At 40.9% G+C, this 22,340-nt stretch overlaps 1 protein-coding gene across 1 annotated transcript in view; it reads left to right on the top strand.

Annotated features, from left to right (window-relative positions):
• The first annotated feature begins 1,258 nt into the window (after positions 1-1,258).
• The window catches only part of git2a (G protein-coupled receptor kinase interacting ArfGAP 2a), a 41,474-nt gene continuing 20,392 nt past the window's right edge, over positions 1,259-22,340 (top strand). Inside the window, 11 exon segments of the mRNA XM_036599236.1 lie at positions 1,259-1,640; positions 13,140-13,273; positions 15,251-15,363; positions 16,574-16,679; positions 17,220-17,306; positions 17,398-17,528; positions 18,029-18,123; positions 18,991-19,036; positions 19,330-19,381; positions 20,703-20,775; positions 21,398-21,495. Of these exon segments, the coding sequence (XP_036455129.1) occupies positions 1,589-1,640; positions 13,140-13,273; positions 15,251-15,363; positions 16,574-16,679; positions 17,220-17,306; positions 17,398-17,528; positions 18,029-18,123; positions 18,991-19,036; positions 19,330-19,381; positions 20,703-20,775; positions 21,398-21,495 (987 nt within the window). The 5' untranslated portion in view covers positions 1,259-1,588.

Below are 22,340 nucleotides of genomic sequence, written 5' to 3'. Positions count from 1 at the left end.
TACAATAAACACGTACAGACACCTTCAACCAACAAACAACAACAACAGCACAGCACTGTCCTTTCAAGGGGGCGGAGGGGGAGGTGTAGTGCATGGCGTAATTTTGCATACCACACCTCTAAAGCCCCTTCAGCACACATAGCCACATAGCCCCTCCTTCAAAGGTCAGCCGTCCTGGCGACCTACACAGTTCGAACCAAGTTCCTGGGGTGTGCGGAGTCCTGGCTGGCACAAGTGCCACCTTTGGTGGGACGGCGGACTGCACTTCCATGGGCATCCTATCTATTGGCACGCCAGCAGAACTCCTCACAGCTCACAGTGTCAGGTCTGGTGGTACTGGGGGCAACGGCACAACTGGGGGCACAACTGGGGGCAACGGCACAACGGCTCCTCTCAGCCAACTTACGCTTCCTCCGCTGTCCACTGTGCCATCGACACTGGTGAGGGTGCTGCTCGTGCGCCCAGGAGCCCCGACCGGGAACCGCTTCTCCCTCCCAGGTGGACCCAGCTGTCGGTGACTACCCTGAGCTGGATGTTGGTCCCCTCCCAGCCGTCTGGTGTGCCACAGTGCAGGAGCACGCCTGGCCATAACAGGGATATCAACAAGCCCGTGCTGATGGGCGTGGTGAGCCGTCTGCTGTTTATGCTGCACTTGACCCTCGGCCTGCGGCAGCGGCTGATCTTCCGTTTCCCTGCTGGCTTATTCATAGCTACGATGTCCCCTCTTCCTACATCACCAGTCGCTCCGCTGCCGCTCGCTTGAGAGCCACTAGCTCCTCCACTGTGTATCGCCGCGCTACTCACCTTGTTGTCTCCTCGGATACAACAATAGCGACAAGTGTCCCTTGCGGAGCGCCTGGCGTAGTTTTGCATACCACACCTTTAAAGCCCCCTCTGCAAACCGGAGCAACGTATTTCTTTTGCATCATTCAGCTCCTCCCACCTTCAAGATACATCATCAGAAGGTGGGTGGTGGGGGAGGGGGGTCCTTGCCTTTAAACTGGGAAATCTCACCCGAGATACTATTGCAGCACCACTTTAGGAGGCAAATAGTCATGTTTACAACAGATACAGCAACACGGTTTCATTTCTCATTCACTCCAAAGTGCCCCTTTAAGAGTTTTGCATCGCAAAATAAACCCTCCAAGACACGGAGAGCTGCAGGGCTCACCAGTAATGTGCACTATGAACTGCAGATAGCGCTGCACGGCTTCTGTGCAGAGAGAGAGTGAGAGAGCGACATAGAGAGAGACTTGGAGAGAGAGAGAGAGTCTCGGGTTCTCGCTGCTGTAGATGAGCTGAAATTCCTCAGTAGAGTTTCCGCAGCTGTGCATCTCGAGTCGGGCAGCTTTGCTGAGCTGGTCTGTGGGCGTTCAGACGCTGCTGGAGGGGGTTCTGTGGATCCGCGTCAGTTCTAGCTAGTTTTAGTTGTTCTTTAACTCCACAGGATCGCGGTTTGCTTCGGCTCCGAGCGCCGTACGCTCCTCCATCGATGCGAGCTGCCCTGTAATGTGGGTCAGAATGTTAGTTTCAGGGTTTAGAGGTCCAGTTCGGGGTTGAATGGTGATTAAAACCGGAGGAGAACATCATGTCTAAACGGGGGAGAAGCAGTGAAGTGTGCGCGGACTGTGGTTTACCAGGTATGTTGCTAAGTTATTCGAATTTTCCCGTTCCACCTTAAATGGTGCAGCAGTTACATTCTGGCGCCTCGGGCGCCAGAATGTAACTGCTGCACCATTTAAGGTGGAACGGGAAAATTCGAAGAAGCTTTATAAAACGCGATTGAATGAATTTTAACTGCTTTTTATAGCTACTATCTTCACTTTCCTGACAAAAAACGTGACTAACACTGTGTTGGTGAGCGTCGTGTCCACTGTGGAGTGGACTGTCCACTGACAGGTGGCGGTTTTTTTAAAGAGGCACTTCGCACAAAATTAAAAATGTGATTTATATCCACATCTGTTGAAAATATGCCCACTCACCTCCTAAAGCGGTGCTGCAATCGTCCCCAGAGCAAGAATTTCACGGTAAAAGACTATACCCCACCTCCTGATGACGCATCTTGAAGGTGGGAGGAGCTTCTGATATTTGTCTTATGTATATATATATATATATATATATATAAGCCAGACAGCTAACCTTCCTGTGGGATTCCCAATGGTTATGTGCTGTATTTGAGCAATGCATGCTGGGTATTGTAGTGAAAATACACTGACGGAAACTCAGATGAGATTTACTGATACGGTGCTGCTACGTCTTAAAGAATAATAAAAAAAAAACCCTCCATTATTCAGCATATTGTAAATATGTTCTTCCAGGCCTATTCCTTTAAAGGGGAATTCCACCAAATTTTCAAAATTTCCGCATAATTCAGTGCGTGAGATGTAAATGGCTCAATATAGAGGCTCAGGTTTCTTTACAGTGGTGCTGATAGGAACCAGGGGTCGCCATGACTACAACACAGATATAGCCATTTTATTTACCATCCAAAACCAGTGAACTTACATTTTTTTTTATAGTTTTTATATGGAATATAAAATAGATAGAAAATCTGAAAACAATAAGGGACTATTTTGCCTCATGACACCCTGCGTGTACCCCTCCGCCAAGAACCATGCAAAATATTTCTGACCATTTTGTGCTATAACCTTCCATAAGGGAGCTTTTAGAGGTGGACGTCTGGTTCCTATCACCACCACTGTGAAAAATGCGGACTCTGTAAGTTTCGCTAGAACAGAGCATTTCACACCAAACCACTCTGAATGACATTGTTTACATCTTAAACCATTTAATTATGTAGAAATTTTAAAAAAAATTGGTGGAATTCTCCTTTAAATGCTACAGAAAATGGGGCACAACCTCCCTATTAATGCGCCTGATTTCATGATTTCACTATGGTGTAGCAGTAAAGTTGCCTTGTTTAAACAGGCCGGCTTAAGTTTGGATGAAGTGACTCTCGTGGACAGAAATGGCGTTTGGCCCCGATGAACTCTGTTATAAACAGAATTTCTAGTGGTGTCTCAGTCAAGTCCTGTTATTATCATCACTGTCGAGGGGCAGAGACAAAAACGCACATGTTCCTGTCATTCAGACGGCTGTAACATGACACTCGGTGGGCTTTCTAGTGAGAGTTTTCAGTGTCTGTTTTCTGTGAGAGTCTGAATCCTCTTCCCAGCTGGTTACACTTAAAGGGGAACTCCACCAATTTTCCAAAATTCCTGTCTAAATAAATAGTTAAGATGTAAACAGAGTCATTCAGAGTGGTTTGGTGTGAAACTCTCTGTTCTAGAGAAACTTACAGAGTCAGAATTGTTCACAGTGGTGGTGATAGGAACCAGACGTCCACCTTTAAAAGCTCCTTCACAGAAAGTTATTACGCGAAATGGTTGTGAATTCACTGCCTGAGACACTGTTTTGCAGTAGTTTTGAGATATAAATAACATATTTTTGTGGAATTACCACTATTACGCTCTCCTTGTACAAGTGTAGGTTCACTGGTGGCGTTGGACGGTAGATGAAATGGCTGTATTTGAGTTGTTAGGCTTTATTCGAGGTCAAAAAGTCACGCTAGAGCTGAAGGGGCCCCCTGGAGAAACCGCCTAATGTCAAAGTTGCTTTACCCCCCTGTGAACGCGACCATGAAGACGACTCAAAATAACGTCTCTTGAGGAGGGAGACCTCATTTAATGTGACCGTTTGGTGAACAAGCAAATTCACAGTTTTCTGCTCGTCTTAAGTGTAGTTGATCAGCCAAAACATGTTTGGTGTGTGAAGTTAGCTTCTTTAGCTACAAGGCTAATGTAGCTAACTTAATGGAAGCTTCTGTACACCAGCTAGCAGGCTAACTACATGCTTAAATCACCACACACAACTTGCATCTGGATTCTGACTCTTTTATTTATAAATATGGAAAAAAATGTAAATAAAATATATGTTTCATGATGGCTATTACTGTTTTTAGCAATGCTAATGTGCTTCTGTCAGGCAACAGTGTGTCATACAGTGTCAGAAACCACATTAGCAAGTCAATTTGAGAATTTAGAGGGGTTAAAACAATAGTTTAATGTCATTTATCGAGCTATGCGGTATTTCATGTCACTGAATTCATCAGTTTGACAGAATTCATAGTATTTCTGTAGTTTTCCATTGTTTTTTCAGTGTTTTCTCACTATAATACTATGGAAATCCCTGTGGTGTCAGTCAGTCCTGACTGCTAGCCTAGCCACTGATCTACAGGCTAATACATACACCTAAGCTAACATTAGCTAGCATTACCTAAGTTGTTGAACAAAACTGTGAAGAAAACAGCGATTCTAAGTTTATTTAGCACAAAATGGACACCAGATGCAAATTTTCAGTCAGAGAAATGGAGCCAAACTGTAATAAGAGTTATAGATAGCCAGGTAGCGACCATGCTAACTTTATTTTTTAGCTTCTTGTCTTCTTCATTTGTCATTTCTGTCGACTGAGAATTCTCTCCAGCGTAGAGAGGAAGTTAATACATTTATACAGCTGAAATAAGATATTCAGCTTCCTGGCATTAACGGTAGCTATCTGCAGCTCAGCAGCTAACAAAGAAATGGAAGAAAATCAAAACAATCCCTGAAAATCCACAAAAGCAGTTGTAGTTTTTCAACAGTTACTCCCACCTTCAAGATACATCATCAGAAGGTGGGTTTCTAGCCTTTAAATGGGAAAATCTCTCTCTGGACTGTACTGCAGCACCGCTGTAAGATGTGACTAGGCGTGTTTACAACTGATGAAGTGATGGCTACTTTTTTCTTTTCGGTCTGAGTGTTTCTGTAACAGCTCGGCACAGTTTAAGGCGAGTACATGTTGATTTGGAGATACAGTTTGCACCATGCTAACTGGTGACTATAAGCGTCCATTACGTAACTATGTTAGCCTCGTAGCTTCAGGGCTAAAACCAAAGAAGCAAACTTCAGACAACAAACGTGTCTTAGCTGGCTGGCTAAATTTGATAAGGAGGGAAAGTTGTGTACATTTGGATTTTCAACAAACTATCACTTTAATAAGGTAAAAGCTGTGTCAGTCAGTCTGTAGAGGTTCATGACCGTGAGACTTTACAGACTGAGCCGGCTGTAATAAAGCTATGGCTACTAAAGCCACTGAAAATAACCTCTCACGTCTGCACCCCCCCGAGAAGGGAGACCCGATTTAATGGACAACCAGGGTCAGTCTGTAAACTCTTGGGGTCAGTGGTCCGGCTCGTTCGGGGCGTCCCCGCGTAGCCGTGTCAAAGCAGCCAGTTGTTGTCAGGGTGTGAATATATTTAGTCGTTCAGGCCTGGGTTTTATTTTAGCCCGGGGGCGAAAGGGAGACAGATGGCAACAGAGAGAGTGAGACAGAGAGATAGAGAGAGTTTCTTGCGCCACGGCTCCTTGCAGCTGTCCTCGGACGCTTCCTGTGCTTCGAAGGAAGTGACTTCGCCTCTCATTCAGCAGCCAGCTCAGACAAACAGTTGCTCTTTCTGCCGCGCCGGCTGTCACGCCGTCATTCATCTTCCGGGACCCCTGCAGGTCTCCACTGCTTTCTCCCTGCCATATTGGGCATCTCATGTAACTCAAAAGGGACAAGATGATTCATCCTCACTTTCTCTCAGTGACGCAGTGGCCTTTTTTTGTCCCTGAGCAATGTAATATACAGGATATTTTAAGTGAGCCGTTTTGCTTTATTCGTCCTTACTAAAGGTCGAAACTGCATGTCAATTAAAAGGCCCAAAAACCAAATTTACTCACTTTTTAAAAAAATGCTGATTTGGTGTGCAAACATTATTATAAGTTGCAAAATGTACCATTTAGTCTTCGTTCCATATATAAAAACAAAGCTGCAATTCAATGCTTTTTTGTGATGTCATAAAAACCAGCATATATATATATATATATATATATATATATATATATATATATATATATATATATATATGCATCTGCTTATTCAGCCCTCAGCAGTGTAGCCCCGCCCACTCACACTTAAGTTATAAGGAGTGTTTCTGACTGCTGTTTAAATGACACAATACAGGGCAGCCAATCAGAACAGAGATTATTTACATATATCAGTCTCAGAGGGTCTATTGAAGGGCCCATGTTCTCCATTTTTTTCTTGCATTTTATTTTTGTCTGCTGTAACCCATTTGGGTGGAGCTAAACTGCTGAAGGGATGGAGGTAAACTCCTGTAGGCTGAATGGGTGGAGCTAAACTGCCATAGGCCTAATGGGTGGAGTTAAACTGCCGTAGGCCGAATGGGTGGGGCTAAACTGCCGAAGGCCGAATGGGTGGAGCTAAACTGCCGTAGGCCGAATGGGTGGAGCTAAACTGCCGTAGGCCGAATGGGTGAGGCTAAACTGCCGTAGGCCGAGTGGGTGGGGCTAAACTGCCGTAGGACGAATGGGTGGAGCTAAACTGCTGTAGGCCGAATGGGTGGGGCTAAACTGCCGTAGGCCAAATGGGTGGAGCTAAACTGCCGTAGGCCGAATGGGTGAGGCTAAACTGCCGTAGGCTGAATGGGTGGAGCTAAACTGCTGTAGGCTGAATGGGAGGAGCTAAACTGCTATATAGACTGCATATGTCAACAGCCCCAAGTGTCTTAAACCTTTCCAACCACTTACCATAGCAATCGCCTAGCAACACATTAGCAACAACCTGGGATAACATAGCACCTGCCTGGCCCCAACCTTGCAACCACCTGAAACACTAGCAACTACTTACTAATTCCCATGCAACTGCTGCCTTAGCAACTGTTTAGCAACACCCTAGAAACCGCCTAAAATACCATAGCAACCAATCTAGCCACCCTCGCAGTACTGGGGAGGTGTGTAAGCTGCGCAGTCTCTCTTCTTTCTCTTCAGGAAATGAGCTTTTCTAGCTACTCTTGCGCCTTTACGGAGACTCCGGCCTCCTGTTTTTATCTGCAGGTTGTCCCCAGCGCTTTTCCCTCCATTCACTTTCCCTCCACCTGCCAGTGAAGTTCAGCTGCGCTCTGCGCGTATGTGTATGTGTGCTGTGATGTGGTCAGATGTAATCTGCTGAAGAGGAAGCAGCGCTGCTCGGCCGCGTGTTGAGCGTTGGAGGCTGTGAAACAGCTCTTTCAGTTCAGGCCATAGAAGGAAGTGCTGAGGGCCACTTCTGCTTTTCACTCTAAATGAAAGTAACAAGCGAAAATGTTTGCTGTGCTTAATTTAGGCCTCGGCATGCAAATCGTTACGTACTAAAGTTCACGGGTATCTCGGAAATTCACAGCTCTGAATGAATACTAGAGCATTTGGATTTGGTGTTTTCACTTAATTGTACACTTTTAAAAAAAAGGTTCTTCAAGGGTTGTTTAGTAAAGGGAACAGTTCTATTTAGAACCATAAAATCTATACAGAACCATTTACATGCTTAAATGGTCCTTTGCATGGTGAAATGATGCTCCAGATTGATGGAGAGTGAGTGGTAAATGGTTCCATATACATTTAAAAAAAAAAAGCATTTAGATTGTGTTTTTACTTAATTGTACACTTTTAAAAAAAGATGGTTCTTCAAGGGTTCTTATAGAACCATTTGCATGGCTAAATGGTTCCTTTGCATGGTAAAATGACGCTTCAGACTGATGGAGAATGTGTTGTATATGGTTCTATTTGGAACCCTTTTGAAAATGGTTCTATATGGCACCAAAAAGGGTTCTGCTGTTGTTATAAGCTTGACACTGTAACAGTAGCAGAACCCTTGTTGGTGCTATATTTACATTTATAACACGTTCGTCATCAATCTGAAGAACGATTTCACCATGCAAAGAACCATTTAAGCATGGTCAATGGTTCTATATAGATCTAAATAGAACCATTCTCTTTACTAAAGAACCATTGAAGAACCAACAGAAACAAATAGTGAACAAATTATACCAATAAATACAAGACATAAACACAAAAGACAGTAATAGACAATGTGGATCAGTCACGATACGACTGTAGCAGGTAGGTTGATGTTGCTTATCACTGTTGTGGGAAGAAAACCTCGTATCTTCAAAATGGTAACTTTACAGGAGAAGGAAAAAACATACTTTACTGTTAATGTAAGTCAGTGGAACCAGAATTTTTTTCCAAGTCGTTTTGGGCCGTTTCTTTTGGTCCATTCTTCATTAAATTGACACACAATGTAAAGATCAACATGCATTTTCAAATTACGCCAAAAACTGAAAAACGACAAAAATGGAGATACGAGGTTTTTCTTCCGACAGCAACGAAATGCTATTTGATCATTGCTGGACTGCTTTAGCCGAGGCTGCTGAAGTGCACAGATCCCTCAGAAGTGCTCGCGTTTACGTTCTCTGAGGGTCAATAGCCTCAATAAGCCTAATGGGTATTGATCACTGCCTGATACGGCGCTCACTCTGTTTCTGGTGCATTCAGCGAAGTTATCCTAATATATCCAGACTCACCTGTTAGTGTTTCTTTACCTAATTGGCTGTTTAGTGGAATTAAACATGAATTTTAATTCTTGCTCCTAAGTAAATGCAATGATGCAGTTTCCCTTTCAAGCCTCGGTAAATAAAAGACAAAGCTGTAAAAGTACTTTAACCCCTTAAATGGCCAGGGCCCACCGGCAGGCCTAGGGTTTTATTACACACTCCTATAACCTAAGAATTCACACTTAAAACAGTTCGATCTTCAAGGGTTCTTTAGCAAAGAAAATGGTGCTACTATGAACTATGAACACTCAGTGAACCATTTGCGTGATTAAATGGGTCTCTGCATGGTGAAATGGCTCTTCAGACTGATGGAGAATGTGCTGTAGATGGTTTTTGATAAGGGCTCTATACAGCACCACAAAGGGTTCTGCTATTATTAGAATATCAAGCTTGTCACAAAAGAAGAACCCTTTTTGGTGCCTTTATGGAACCACATACAGCACATTCTCCATCAGTCTGAAGAGCCATTTCACCATGAGACACATTTAATCACGCAAATGGTTCTTTGAGTGTTGATAGTTCTATATAGAACCATTTTCTTTGCTTTGCTAAAGAACCCTTGAAGAACCATCATTTTTTAAGAGTGTAGCTTAGGCAGTTTGCATCAATGTCCCTGTAGCTACTGTGTTAGTATGTAATAAGCCTGGAATTTTAAGGGGTTAAAATGCTTAATGTTTGCTTTGCTGTAGTCAAATTGGGCTTCATGTAGAAAACGACTCCATCTGTTAGACATGCTGGCTGAAGTTACTTTACTTTAGAGGTGCACAATTATATCAGAATCATATCGATATCGACAGAGAATTACTTACATTGGCTTTGGACAGGAGTTTAGATTCGGCTGATATTTCAAACTGATATTTGATGCTGTATTTATTTTGCTCTGTAAAGCTAATCCAGTGGATTTAGTCCAGATATACACATTTTATAGATGTTTATGTATAAATACTGGAAACAGGCATCGGCCCACAATTCTTATATTGGTGAATCCCTTCATTTCTCGGCTAACTTGTTAGCTGCGAAGCTAAGGACTGCACAGCAAGCAACAGCAGATCAACGCAAAAATCTAAAGCATAAAGGGGAATTCCACCAACGTTTTTTACATTTCTGTAAAATTAAATTGTTAAGGTGTCAACAGAGTCATTCAGAGTGGTTTGATGTCTTACAGTGGTGGTGATAGGAACCAGGGGTCACCATGACTACAACACAAATATAGACATTTTATTTACTATCCAAAACCACCAGTGAACCTACACGAGTCTTCTGAGTTTATATGGAAAGTTGATGATGGTAAAATAATGGAAAATCTAAAAAAAAAAAAGTTTCTTATCGATTTGTTTGCCTCACAATGCCCTACATGCTCACCTCACCATGAATGTGCTTCAAAATATACGTTTCAGGCCAAAATTTTATCTCAAAACTATCCTAAAACAGTGTCTCAGGCACCAGGCAACATATTCATTAGCGTTTTTATATAATAAGTTTCTGTGAGGGAGATTTTAGAGGTGGACGTCTGGTTCCTATCACCACCACTGTGAACAATACTGACTCTAAGTTTCTCTACAACAGAGCATTTCACACCAAACCACTCTGAAGAGCTTTGCTAACATCTTATCAAATGAATTATATGGACATTTGGAAAAATTGGTGGAATTCCCCTTTAAGCCACACAAAGCAGTTAGCAGACATGTTGGTACGAGTCCGACTTGAGTCTCTCAGCCTTCAGTACAGAAAAATGTAAGGTCTGAAGGAGAGAACTGAGGCGCTACGTGCTGTAAATGTAGTGTTTAAAGGAAAGAAGCAAAACTACTGTGTAGTTTGTGTGGCAGACATGCTAACTAGCTAGCATAATAGCTAACCAGCTGTTTGTTATAATAAGTTTTAAAGGAATATGATCTGTAACTTACTTAAACATCATCTAGATTAGCAACATCAGCTAAATTAGCTGTGGATAGTATTCGCAAAGCTCAGAAGAAGCGTCCCCGCAGCCATATTGTGGACGTGCTGTTAGCTTAATGTGTATGTAGAGCCGGGAAATATGACGATATACATCAATATCGTGATAATGTGCATCACAGTATGTCAGAATATGCTTTTCTGAGCTCATTGTGGATATAAACACTTCTCAACTACATGTTTGATTAAAAAGAGCATAATTGGTCCTGTTTATTTGGATCTAGTGCAGCACAGTGTGTAAAACGTTGAATCCGAATTATTGGCTTCATAATTTTTGAGGGTATTTTTAAAATATGGATCTACTTTGTTCTGACTTATCAGATCATGTATCATAAAAATACTTCCTAAAGTATTGTGATATTACATTTTGCCCTATCGCCCAGCTCTCAGCGGTCAGTGCTGTCCAAACATCAAAAGTGATTGATAACTACGTGTCTGTGTTTGCTGGGGTTAATCAGTGTTGACTTTACGTTAGCTTAATGCTAATGTTCGCTCAACTGCATTCACTGTCTAGCTAAAGTATAAGAGATCTAGACGTAAATAGTTAGACTGCAAACGTCAATCATCATCCAGTGTCAGTTGTTAGTCGAGAATAATTCTCAACACTCGAAAATGGTCAAAACTGTAGAATTCATCTTTCATCTAACTGTCCACCTGTGGCAAAATGATGACCGCAGGAGAGTAGACTTTGGTGGGAGACGCTTTAAGTGTTTCCTGTTTATTCTCACTGTCCAAAGATTTCTCCTTCGCTGGCTCAGCTCTGCAGCCTTTTTCCCACAGCTGGTTTAAGTGGAGTCTGGCCACTTCTTATTTCTCCCATTATGTCAAAAACAGGGCTGCAAAATGCCAGAGGGTGCTGCGAATGGGAGTGAATAAACAGCTAAAAACGAAAAGTTAAAACAGTTTCTAACCACTTGTTCAAGATGTTCCTTTAATTTTAGAAAGTAGAAAGATGTATTTCACTAAAAAGGCAATGAAAATCTACCCGTATAGTTTTATTTTTATACAGCAAACAGATTTTGGGCAGTAGGATGCTATCATTACTGCTACTGAGCACTGATTGGTTGGCATTACTGCTAGTGAGTGCTGATTGGTAACATTACTGCTACTGAGTGCTAATTGGTTAGCGTTACTGCTACTGAGTGCTGATTGGTTAGTGTTACTGCTACTGAGTGCTGACTGGTTAGCGTTACTGCTACTGAGTGCTGATTGGTTAGCGTTACTGCTACTGAGTGCTGATTGGTTGGCGTTACTGCTACTGAGTCCTGATTGGTTGGCATTACCACTGCTGAGTGCTGATTGGTTGGCATTACAACTGCTGAGTGCTGATTGCATTACTGCTACTGAGTGCTAATTGGTTAGCGTTACTGCTACTGAGTGCTGATTGGTTGGCATTACCACTGCTGGGTGCTGATTGGTTGGCATTACAACTGCTGAGTGCTGATTGCATTACTGCTACTGAGTGCTGATTGGTTGGCATTACCACTGCTGAGTGCTGATTGGTTGGCATTACAACTGCTAAGTGCTGATTGCATTACTGCTACTGAGTGCTGATTGGTTGGCATTACAACTGCTGAGTGCTGATTGCATTACTGCTACTGAGTGCTGATTGGTTGGCATTACCGCTGCTGAGTGCTGATTGGTTGGCATTACTGCTACACTCATGATAAATTATGTCACAATATGCTTTTCCGAGCGTGTCGTGAATATCATCAGTACTTAAATAACACTGACTAACTACATGTTTTATTCCAAATGAGCATAATTAGGCCTGTTTGGATTTAGTGCAGTGCAGTTTGTAAAACACTGAATAAATATCATGATGCATGTGGCGTGAAAATGTCTTGAAGTATCATGGTTATGATATTTTTGCCGTAACACTTGCTGTTAATAAAAAGCATGGTTGCTAAGTTAGCTTCTGTGTGCTGCTGAATTTCTTTGCTACTGATTCTTTCGCCTTCTGACACCAGTGTAATCATCTGAAACAGTAAGCCTACAGCCTTCTGTTAGTTTTGGCCAAAGTAGGAATTTTTGTCGCTGTATTTTTTTCTTTCCTTGAAACTCTTACAGATATGTGAATGTCAGAATTGGTCAGAATGCACGTTTCCAGATGATGCTAGAGCTGCTCAGTGCTTGACCACGTAGTTTTAACAGAACTGAAAAACGGTTGTGGGGAGAAAACTGGCTCACGGGCCAGATTTGTCTTTTGGGCCACTGATGATTGTAAATGTAGGGCCTACCGCAAAAATCTGCCCCACGTCATCCCTTCCTCTGCTGTCATGTGAGTGGCTATTTGTGTGATTGCATAGTTTAGGCCCTTCCAAGTTGTGGGGTGAAGTTGGTCAGAGCACATCAATAATAGAACTGAAACACACGAGCTGTGTCTTATGTTAAACGAATTAGGCACATCTAAGCTGAGCTGTATACGGAAATATTTCAAACAAAAAAATACAATTATTCACATACATTTATGCGGATCACCTCTGAGACCAGCTGCTTGCAACCTTCATGTTTATATGTTTTATTCAGAGCATATTAAATATTTTCTGTTGGGATATGCATATGCTTTTCGAATAGCAAGTCTAAAAAAATTCATCCTTATCATTTACTTTTTAATTGTTTGTTTGTAAGTTCCCCTCTGAGGGTCAGTGAGCAGTGCAGATCTGTGGTCAGTGCTTTTTGCTTATGATGTTTGTTTCTTTGTTTGTTTTAACAGATCCGCGCTGGGCATCGGTGAACAGAGCAGTGCTGATCTGTGATCAGTGTTGCAGTGTGCATCGCAGTCTCGGACGCCACAGCTCACAAATACGCCACCTCGTACACACCTCCTGGCCTCCAACACAGCTACAGGTGAGAGATATATATATATATATGAAATGTACCTAGTAGTGTGTAATATCTCCACGAGCACGAATAACAGCTGCGATTCGATTTGGCCTGGGCTGGACAGGGTTCTGTATATAGGCGACATCAGCGTTCAGCTACTCTTTCATCAAAGAATTGCGCAGTTCGGCCAGATTTCGTGAAGCCTTCCCTGCCTTCTTACTCGTTGTTCCAGGTCGTCCCACAGATTTTCAAGAGGATTCAAATCTGGGGATTTTGCGGGCCAGTCCGGATGTGTGAATGATCCTGAATGTTCATCATGCCAATCAATGCAGCACGAGAATTGTCATCTTGGAATACAGGGATAGGAATGTTAGGTTCCTCGGTAAGATGAGCAAAAGGAAAAACCTGATTGTCCAGCAGCTCAATGTCGGCACTGTGGTTCAAATTTACTGTCACCTCAACCAAAGAACCCATTTCTGCATAATAAAACACCCCCAAAACATTACAGAGCTCCTCCAGCTTGAACCACACCTGCACACAGTCCTCATTGAAGGCTTCCTGAGGTCTACGTTGAACACGACATCGAGCATCATTCACATACAGACAGAAACGGGACTCATCTGACCAGATAACACATTGCCAGTAACCTGGCAACTTTGTGAGCAGAAGAATTTAACTTTGTGTATAGTATATAACTTTGTGTTCATGGTATGCAGTTCCCTGCAGAGAGTTCTTTCAGAAATTGGTTGTGAAGAAACTGGTTTGACTTCTAGAAGCATTTCTTGCCTGGAAGTGAAGCGATTTTTATTCCCAAGTCGTGAAACACGCCGGCAGTCCCTGTCCGTCAGTTTCGTCTTTCGGCCACAGTTCTGATGCAAATTTCCTGTAGACTGGCATTTTTGCCGCTGCTGGTCAGCCCGTATGACCATATGCTTCGATACACACACTTGAGCTACTTCCTTCACACTGTCGTCTTTGGTGCCCAAATGCAATCACTCCTTTTTGTCAATCATTAACATCTGTTTTGTGACCCATTTTCCACACACTGAGCGAGACATTCACTGCACTGTACCACCTTTTCTCAATCTATGAATCCTGTCACACACCCTGATCATCCTCATGCAGCGCCATCTGTAGGCGCCTGAAGTTACTACCACCTTAAACACGCCAGGTGACAAATTTTTTGTCCGGGGAGCTTATATACACTGACCAGCCGCTTTATTTATTTTATTTACACACCATTGAATCAGCTTCACTGACCATATAGGAGCAGTTTGTAGTTCTACAGTTACAGACTGTATTCCATCTGTTGCTCTGTATACTTCGCTACCCTGTTCTTCAATGGTCAGGACCCCCCCACAGGACCCCCACATTCTCAGCACTGCAGTGACGTATTAGCGTGTTTTGTGCTGGCATTACAGTAAACTACAGTCTGTAACTGTAGAACTACAAAGTGCTCCTACATGGTAAGAGGAGCTTATACAGTGGCATGTAAACAAAATAAATAAAGTGCCATAATAATGTGTCTTACATACGTGTGTAGGAGGGAGGGAGACCTTACAGTGCACATCCATAGAACGCATGTACACACATACACCTTTCACCTCATACACACTTCCCTCACAAGTACAGGTGAGACCACTCATTGCACACACACGTACTCGAAGCCTGATTGACAGCAAGGCTTTAGTTCATTCTTCTGGTCTTCAATGTCAGAGAAAAGCAGAAAATATATATTTAATAAGAAAATAATACAGAAGCCTCAGCAACTAAATATAACATTACATTTTATATATATTTATTGTGTTCACTCTTGACCTTCCATTCTTTTATAAATGTGTGTTTATGCTCATCAGCAGTAAAGGCAGCATGGAGCTTGTTTTATACAGGTATAGGAAGCACAGTAGCTCATTTCTAATGTTAACACTAAAGCTGTCCGTTCATTTGTGGGTTCTTCCTCAGGGCTCTTCCTCTAACAGAGCCGTTTTCTCTCGTCCACAGATGGTCCAGGCGTTGTATAATAATGGATCAAACTCAATCTGGGAGCAGTCTCTGCTGGACTCAGCCTCAACGACGAGCGGCAAGAGGAAGGCCAGTCCTCAGGATAAACTCCAGTGAGTGCTTTAGTGTCTTAACAACGTGGAACAGGGAATGGGTCTTGTTGAAGAATGATGAAGGGGAATTCCACCAAATTTTTCAAATTTCAGCATAGTCAACTCATTTAGAGTGGTTTGGTTTGAATTGTTCACAGTGGTGGTGATAGGAACCAGATGTCCACCTCTAAAAGCTCCCTCACAGACAGTCATTACATTAAATGGGTATGAATTCACTGCCTGATGTCTGAGACCCTGTTTTAGGATAGTTTTGAGAAGAATTCTGTTACATATTGTGCCCAAATAATTCAACTTGAGATTCATCTGTCCAAAGCACATTTTTCCAGAAGTCCAAAACCCAGCAAGGCCTTCCTCCTTGCATACCTTCGATGAAAATCAGACTTGTGAAGCCTCTTTTTGATGGTAGATGAATGTACTTTGATATAAACTGTGGCAAGAGCTACCTGTAGATCCATTTTAGGATTGTTGGAGACTTCTTCATGCATCTTGGGCTGGGACTAGGACAGCCTGACCTGGCCATGTTGGCAGTTATTTTAAATGTTCTCCACTTGTAAATGATTTTCCGGACAGTGGAATGGCTGATTTCTCATTGTTTTGAGATCTTTTCAAACGTCTTCCCAGACTCATATGTATGTATAACCTCAGAGAGCTTGTTGGATCTCACCATGGTGATACCACTCACTTCAACATTCACGACCAAACCAAACGAAATGTCTGAGGTTTAAATATAACTGGCTTCTCTAAAATCCAAAATAATGATGTTCTAATCATTTGCAGCTGATATGCTGCACCTGATTTTAATTTTAGGCATTTTAAGTAGTAATAAATGTGGGGTGTCATAACTTTTCCTCACAAGAAAATTTCATTTCTGTTATTTGCATTTTACAAATTATATTTCAGAGACATTTCTTCAGTTTTACTTGTGCAGTTATATTACACCGATTTCTCATTATTGTTAAAGTGAAGATCGGATGTCCATATGTTTAAATTTAATAAAAAAAGGACAGGTTTTCATGGGGTGTCATAATTTTTCACATGACTGTATGACGACCCTTTCAGCTACAGCAGACAGTCTGTAGAGTTACAGGAGTAGAAGATTTTGGAAAACGATTAAATGTTGTGCTGTTCATGTGGTTTGGGAAGCAAATGCTAACAGTTTGGTGCAAATTTAGATCAGAAATAATTTACGTACATCTTTCTTCCTCCACAGCCCAAACAAAGCTGAGTTTATAAGAGCCAAATATCAAATGCTGGCTTTCGTCCATCGGGCACCCTGTCGCGATGAGGACAGTTATACCGCTAAGGACCTGAGCAAGGTGAGCATGTTTATTCTGTTCTTTGTGCTTTCACTCTATTCTATACAGATTTTTCCCCTTGGAGTCAAAATCAAAAGTTTCTTAAATCCTGTAAGATCAGGATTAGCTTTAGTCTATGAAGGGTGTGTAATTTAAATTATGAGATAATTTTAATCCAGTGTTAATCTGCAGTGTGTGTAGTTTTTACAGTCTGACGGTAATAATTGTGGAGTGATTTTAATCCGGTATGAATCTGCAGTGTGTGTAGTTTTTACAGTCTGACTGTAATAATTGCGGAGCGATTTTAATCCGGTATGAATCTGCAGTGTGTGTAGTTTTTACAGTCTGACTGTAATAATTGCGGAGCGATTTTAATCCGGTATGAATCTGCAGTGTGTGTAGTTTTTACAGTCTGACTGTAATAATTGCGGAGTGATTTTAATCCGGTATGAATCTGCAGTGTTTGTAGTCTTTGCAGTCTGATTATTTAGGTGCTGCATGGTTTAATGTTTCTAATGCACAGTTAACAGTTACAGTAAAACACTGTCTTTGAATCTTCAGCAACTTCACTCCAGCGTGCGGACGGGTAATCTGGAAACGTGTCTGCGGTTACTCTCACTTGGAGCTCAAGCCAACTTCTTCCATCCGGTAAAATCCCACTGCACCTCTACTGCGTGAAAACTGTATTGAAGCTTGTAATTCTAACTTTGTTCTAACTTTCTTTGGTTTGTTTGAGCAGGAGAAAGGCACCACGCCGCTGCATGTTGCAGCTAAAGCAGGGCAGGTGTCGCAGGTGGAGCTGCTCTCGGTGTACGGAGCCGACCCTGGAGCTCCAGACGCCAACGGAAAAACACCCATCGAGTACGCAAGGTACCACAGATGATTTTTCTCTCTTTTTTTCTAATTAAACAGTTTACAGCAGTTTTAAACCCACAGAGCACAAATAGCCAAAGAAATCACAGTCACAGGTTTTTACCTCTGTATCACAGCAGTCTGTTCCACACAGAGTTAGTACAGCGCAGGAGCTGCTCCACCAAGATCATTACATTATATATTATTTCTATTATTATTTTTTTATATACTATAGAACACTGTAGAAGGTGGAAGTGTGTTCTGGTCGGTACTAATATTAAAGTCTAGTATTAAATATGTCTCCGGCATTCGAATAATTACAGATAGCCTTTCTCATCATTCATAGCCTTGTTTTCTCTGAGTGTTAAAAGGCCTGAAGTAATTTGTGAATTATCAGTGTGTGAGACGCAATATTAGACATGAGTTTTAGCATTTTGTTTCTGAGTTATCTGTAAATGGCTGCTATGATGAATATGATCATATCAGCGAGCAAAAACTGTGGCATGTTTTTTCCCCAGACAGGCCGGCCACCTGGACCTGGTAGATCGTCTGGTGGAAATTCAGTATGAACTGACCGACAGACTGGCCTTTTACCTGTGTGGCCGTAAGCCAGGTGAGCTGTTGCTATAGTCAGCTGCATCCAGCTGTATGTGTGTATAATTCATAGTAGTTGAATACTCATATTCATAATAATTACTGAATCATTTATAGTAATTATCAAATAATTTATAGTGGATACTAAATAATTTATAGTAGTTGAATACTTCATAATAATTACTGAATCATTTATAGTAATTATCGAATAATTTATAGTGGATACTAAATAATTTATAGTAGTTGAATACTTCATAATAATTACTGAATCATTTATAGTAATTATTGAATAATTTATAGTGGATACTGAATAATTTATAGTAGTTGAATACTTCATAATAATTACTGAATCATTTATAGTAATTACTGAATAATTTATAGTGGATACTAAATAATTCATAATAGTTGAACACTTCATAATAATTACTGAATCATTTATAATAATTACTGAATTATTTATAGCATTTACTAAATAGTTCATAGTAGTTAAATACCTCATAATAATTAGTGAATCATTTATAGTAGTTACTGAATAATTTATAAAATTACTGGTTGATTAATTAACAATTGTTAAATAACACATAGAAGTTACTGAATAATTCATTGTAGTTAGTAAATAAATCACTGTAATTACCAAATAATTTATAGCAATTACTTAATATTTCATAGTACTTACTGAATAATAAATTTAAGATTAATCATTGACATAATCGCACAAGAGGCCTCTATTTTAAGGGGTTAATATATGTGCTAAGAAAAAAAATATCATACAGTTTAATCTTTAATTATATATTATTGTACCGAAATTATTCACTTATTGGTTAAAAAAGGTCTTAAATATGGGAATGTATGTAACACACGCTGTTTATTTATTTTTATTATTCAGATCATAAGAATGGACAACACTTCCTCATCCCGCAGCTGGCCGACAGGTACTGATGTTTTTGTAGCTTATGTTTTCAAACTCATCATTGAGGAATAGTGTGTTTGCGTTCTGTGTCACATCCTGTGTGACTAAGCTTCTCTGTACCTTTATTGCTTTCTCTGAGGAAAGAAATGTGTAAGTATTTGTTACAAGTGGTTAACATGACACATTTCCTTTTCACCTTGTTTCAGTGGTATTCGCTGAGGAAGTTGGCTTTCTTTCTGCTGTAAACTTGGCGTCAGGGATGTTTATTAAAAAAATGTGAAATTTAACAACATTTTCTTTTCGTAACTCCTGCAGCAGCCAAGATTTAACAGAGGTGGCCAAGGCTGCAAAAAGAAAACTACAGTCGGTGAGTCTTCGAGTCATAATGACTACAAAATAATGTCTAAGTGACGACATCATAGTAACTGCAGAATCATTTCTAAGTAAAAACTTACATTTTTCCCTAGTTGCAATTGTAAAGAGACCTTGGATTTAAGAAAGGCACTATATAAATAGAACAAATAATATAATTAAGTTAGCTAGACAACGTTTTTGTATGTTCTTCTTATTATGATTCTAAACTGACATTTGTCAGTGCTACTTCTCTAAAACTGGAACCACCAGACTTTGCACAGTCATGGAGCCTATAACCAAATGACATGATTAAATATACGTTTAATTTATCTGCCACAAGTCATGTCACAATAGACTTACCCTAGCAACCACCTGGAACACCACAGCAGCAAACATAAGAAATACTATAGTAACCATGTAAAAGCACCTTAGCAGCCACTTAACAATCATATTTCTGTGGTACTAATTAGTTCGTACATACATTTTTTACTTTATCTGATTATTTTTTTAAAGGTTGGCAAGTCTTAAAAAGCAGAAAAAAGCCAGAAAAACAAACCAGACCATGACAGAATTACTGCGCAGAGTTTATGCGGAAGCTGCTTTAGCCTAGATTACCTGTATCCCAGCTTTATACGGCCGTAAACCTCCAAAATTGCAACACAATCACACTTTGTACCGGTAAATTTCAACCACCTAAAATATCCCAGAAAGCACCTTATATAAGTAGCAACCTTATAGCAACAGTCCTAGCAACCACCTGAAATACCATATCAACCGCTGAGCAAGATGCCGTAGCAATTACCTACCAGCAGCCTTCCTGCAATACCATAGCAGCCACTTAGCAACAACCTAGCAAACACTCAAAAAGCAATAGAAACCAATAAGCGATACCATTAACTTTACCACAGTAACCACCCAGCAATCCCCTGGCAATAACCTGGAACACCACTGCGAAGATTTAGCAACACCTTAGCAGTGCCGGGAAATTGTTGCTGTGCAGTCACTCTGGATTTTCCCTTCTATTTGTAATTTTCTATTTGTAGTGTAATAGAAGTAAGAGGATCTGCAACTGAGCCGCAACTTAAAGTTTGTTCACACAAACTAAAGTTTGTTTCCCTTATTTTATTATTATTATTATTATTATTATTAATAAACCAAAGTCATAATCACTAGAGAATCATCAGTCCTGCAGTACAGTTTGGAGTAACTGCAGTTACGTAAACCAAAAGTTGTGCAGCTGAGGCGTTTTTAAGCCCCAATCATGATCAGTCTAACTGTAAATCAGTAGAACATTTTATTCCATGCTTTTGTGTGTTTTGTGATTTTGCTTGCAGCTCAGTAATCACCTGTTTGAGGAGCTGGCGATGGACGTGTACGATGAGGTGGACAGAAGAGAAACAGACGCTGGTAGGTTTTCATTTTTCAGGGTGTAACGTGTGCTTATGTGTTCAGTAGCCTGCAGGCATCCACATGTTAGCTTTTCCAAAGTAGCCTGTTTTCAGTAGCCTGCAGGCTGCATACTTCATTCTGTGCAAGTCAATGAATTTGCTGTTTTTAAACTGAGTAAGTACTACTCTTAGTAAGTATGATGCAAGGCGAAAAGTAGGTTTAATTAAGTATAGTTTCTTAAGAAAGTGCAGGAATGTAAAGTAGACGTATGTTTGGTACTTTAGTAAGTATTTAGGTCATTCATGTCCAGCAGCCACATGTAGTTTGAGAAGGAAGAATGTGACAGAGCTTGTTGTGAGAGGTTTAGAGAGGTGAGATTCTGAATGGTTATACTTTGGATGAATATCTAACATGACACACTTTCCTGTTTTTATTTGTAGAAAAATGTGGTTAAAAATCATGTAAACAAAAGTTTGAATTTGACAATGAATAAAGTGATAGAAATTTGTGCTCAGGCAAGCTTGCATGAACCAAAGGAAGTTTATTTAGTAGTTTATCGAGGCTACTGTACATCCAGCCATCCCACACTAATGTAAACGCATCTCTGTTTTTCTCAATGTTTCGTTTGTGACGTCCTCAGTTTGGTTGACCACTCAGAGCCACAGCACCTTGATGACTGAAGCCGTGCTCGTGCCTTTCCTTCCTGTAAACCCCGAATACTCCTCTACACGAAACCAGGCGAGTCTCAACAACACCACCGAGACAAAAAACCACTGAGGCGCGCGAACAGGAAGCGTGTTTTCTTACACTTCAGAACCTACGTGGTATCTGTGCAGCAGCTTCGGAGCAGAAGATCACGCTCGTGCAGAGTGCATCAGAGATTGCAGTGCGGCTTAAACAGAGCTGATCTGGCGTGTGAAAAACAAGAACTCAACTTTAAAGTGATAATGAACAGCTTTTCTTCCCTTTTCTCCACATGTAGTCGAACAGCCAAGACATGTTCGGTGTTTGTAGTTTCGAGCTACAACCTCGAAAACCTTATAGTTACAGCATCCAAACTGTAAATTCTCTGATACCCGTGTAAAACACTTCTACCATAAAAATCAGCAGCAACCACAGTTAAACCAGGTTTTATTTTTTGACATGGCACTTTTTTTTGTTAAGTTCAGCAAATAGACAGTAATTGAGCATTAAGCCCGTAACATTTCAGGTTTATTTCATAAAAAGGCATGTTATCCAGTAACTACAGGGACTTCAGTACAAAGTAATGGAGCTATTCTTAGGTTATAGAAGTGTGTAATAAAACAGCTTGTTAAGGGGTTAAAATGTGTTCTCTGTAGAGCAAATCAAATCAGACCATGACAGAATTACTGTCCAGAGTTTATGTAGAACCTGCTTTAGACTAGATTTCCCGTATCCCAGCTTTTTACAGGCCTAAACCTCCATAATTGTGTCAAAATCGTACTTTATACCGGTAAATTTGATGGGTTGCTAATGGCTAATGTAACGGAAGTGCATGTACACCAATTAGCATATGCAAATGAACAGACAAAATTCAGATTTTGGGATGCTGTTACTATTTG

The sequence above is a fragment of the Colossoma macropomum genome, unplaced genomic scaffold, assembly GCF_904425465.1.
Source record: "Colossoma macropomum unplaced genomic scaffold, Colossoma_macropomum, whole genome shotgun sequence".
NCBI classification, from domain to species: Eukaryota; Metazoa; Chordata; class Actinopteri; order Characiformes; family Serrasalmidae; genus Colossoma; species Colossoma macropomum.
Note: the sequence above shows the minus strand (reverse complement) of the source record. Positions and strands in the feature narration are given on the sequence as shown.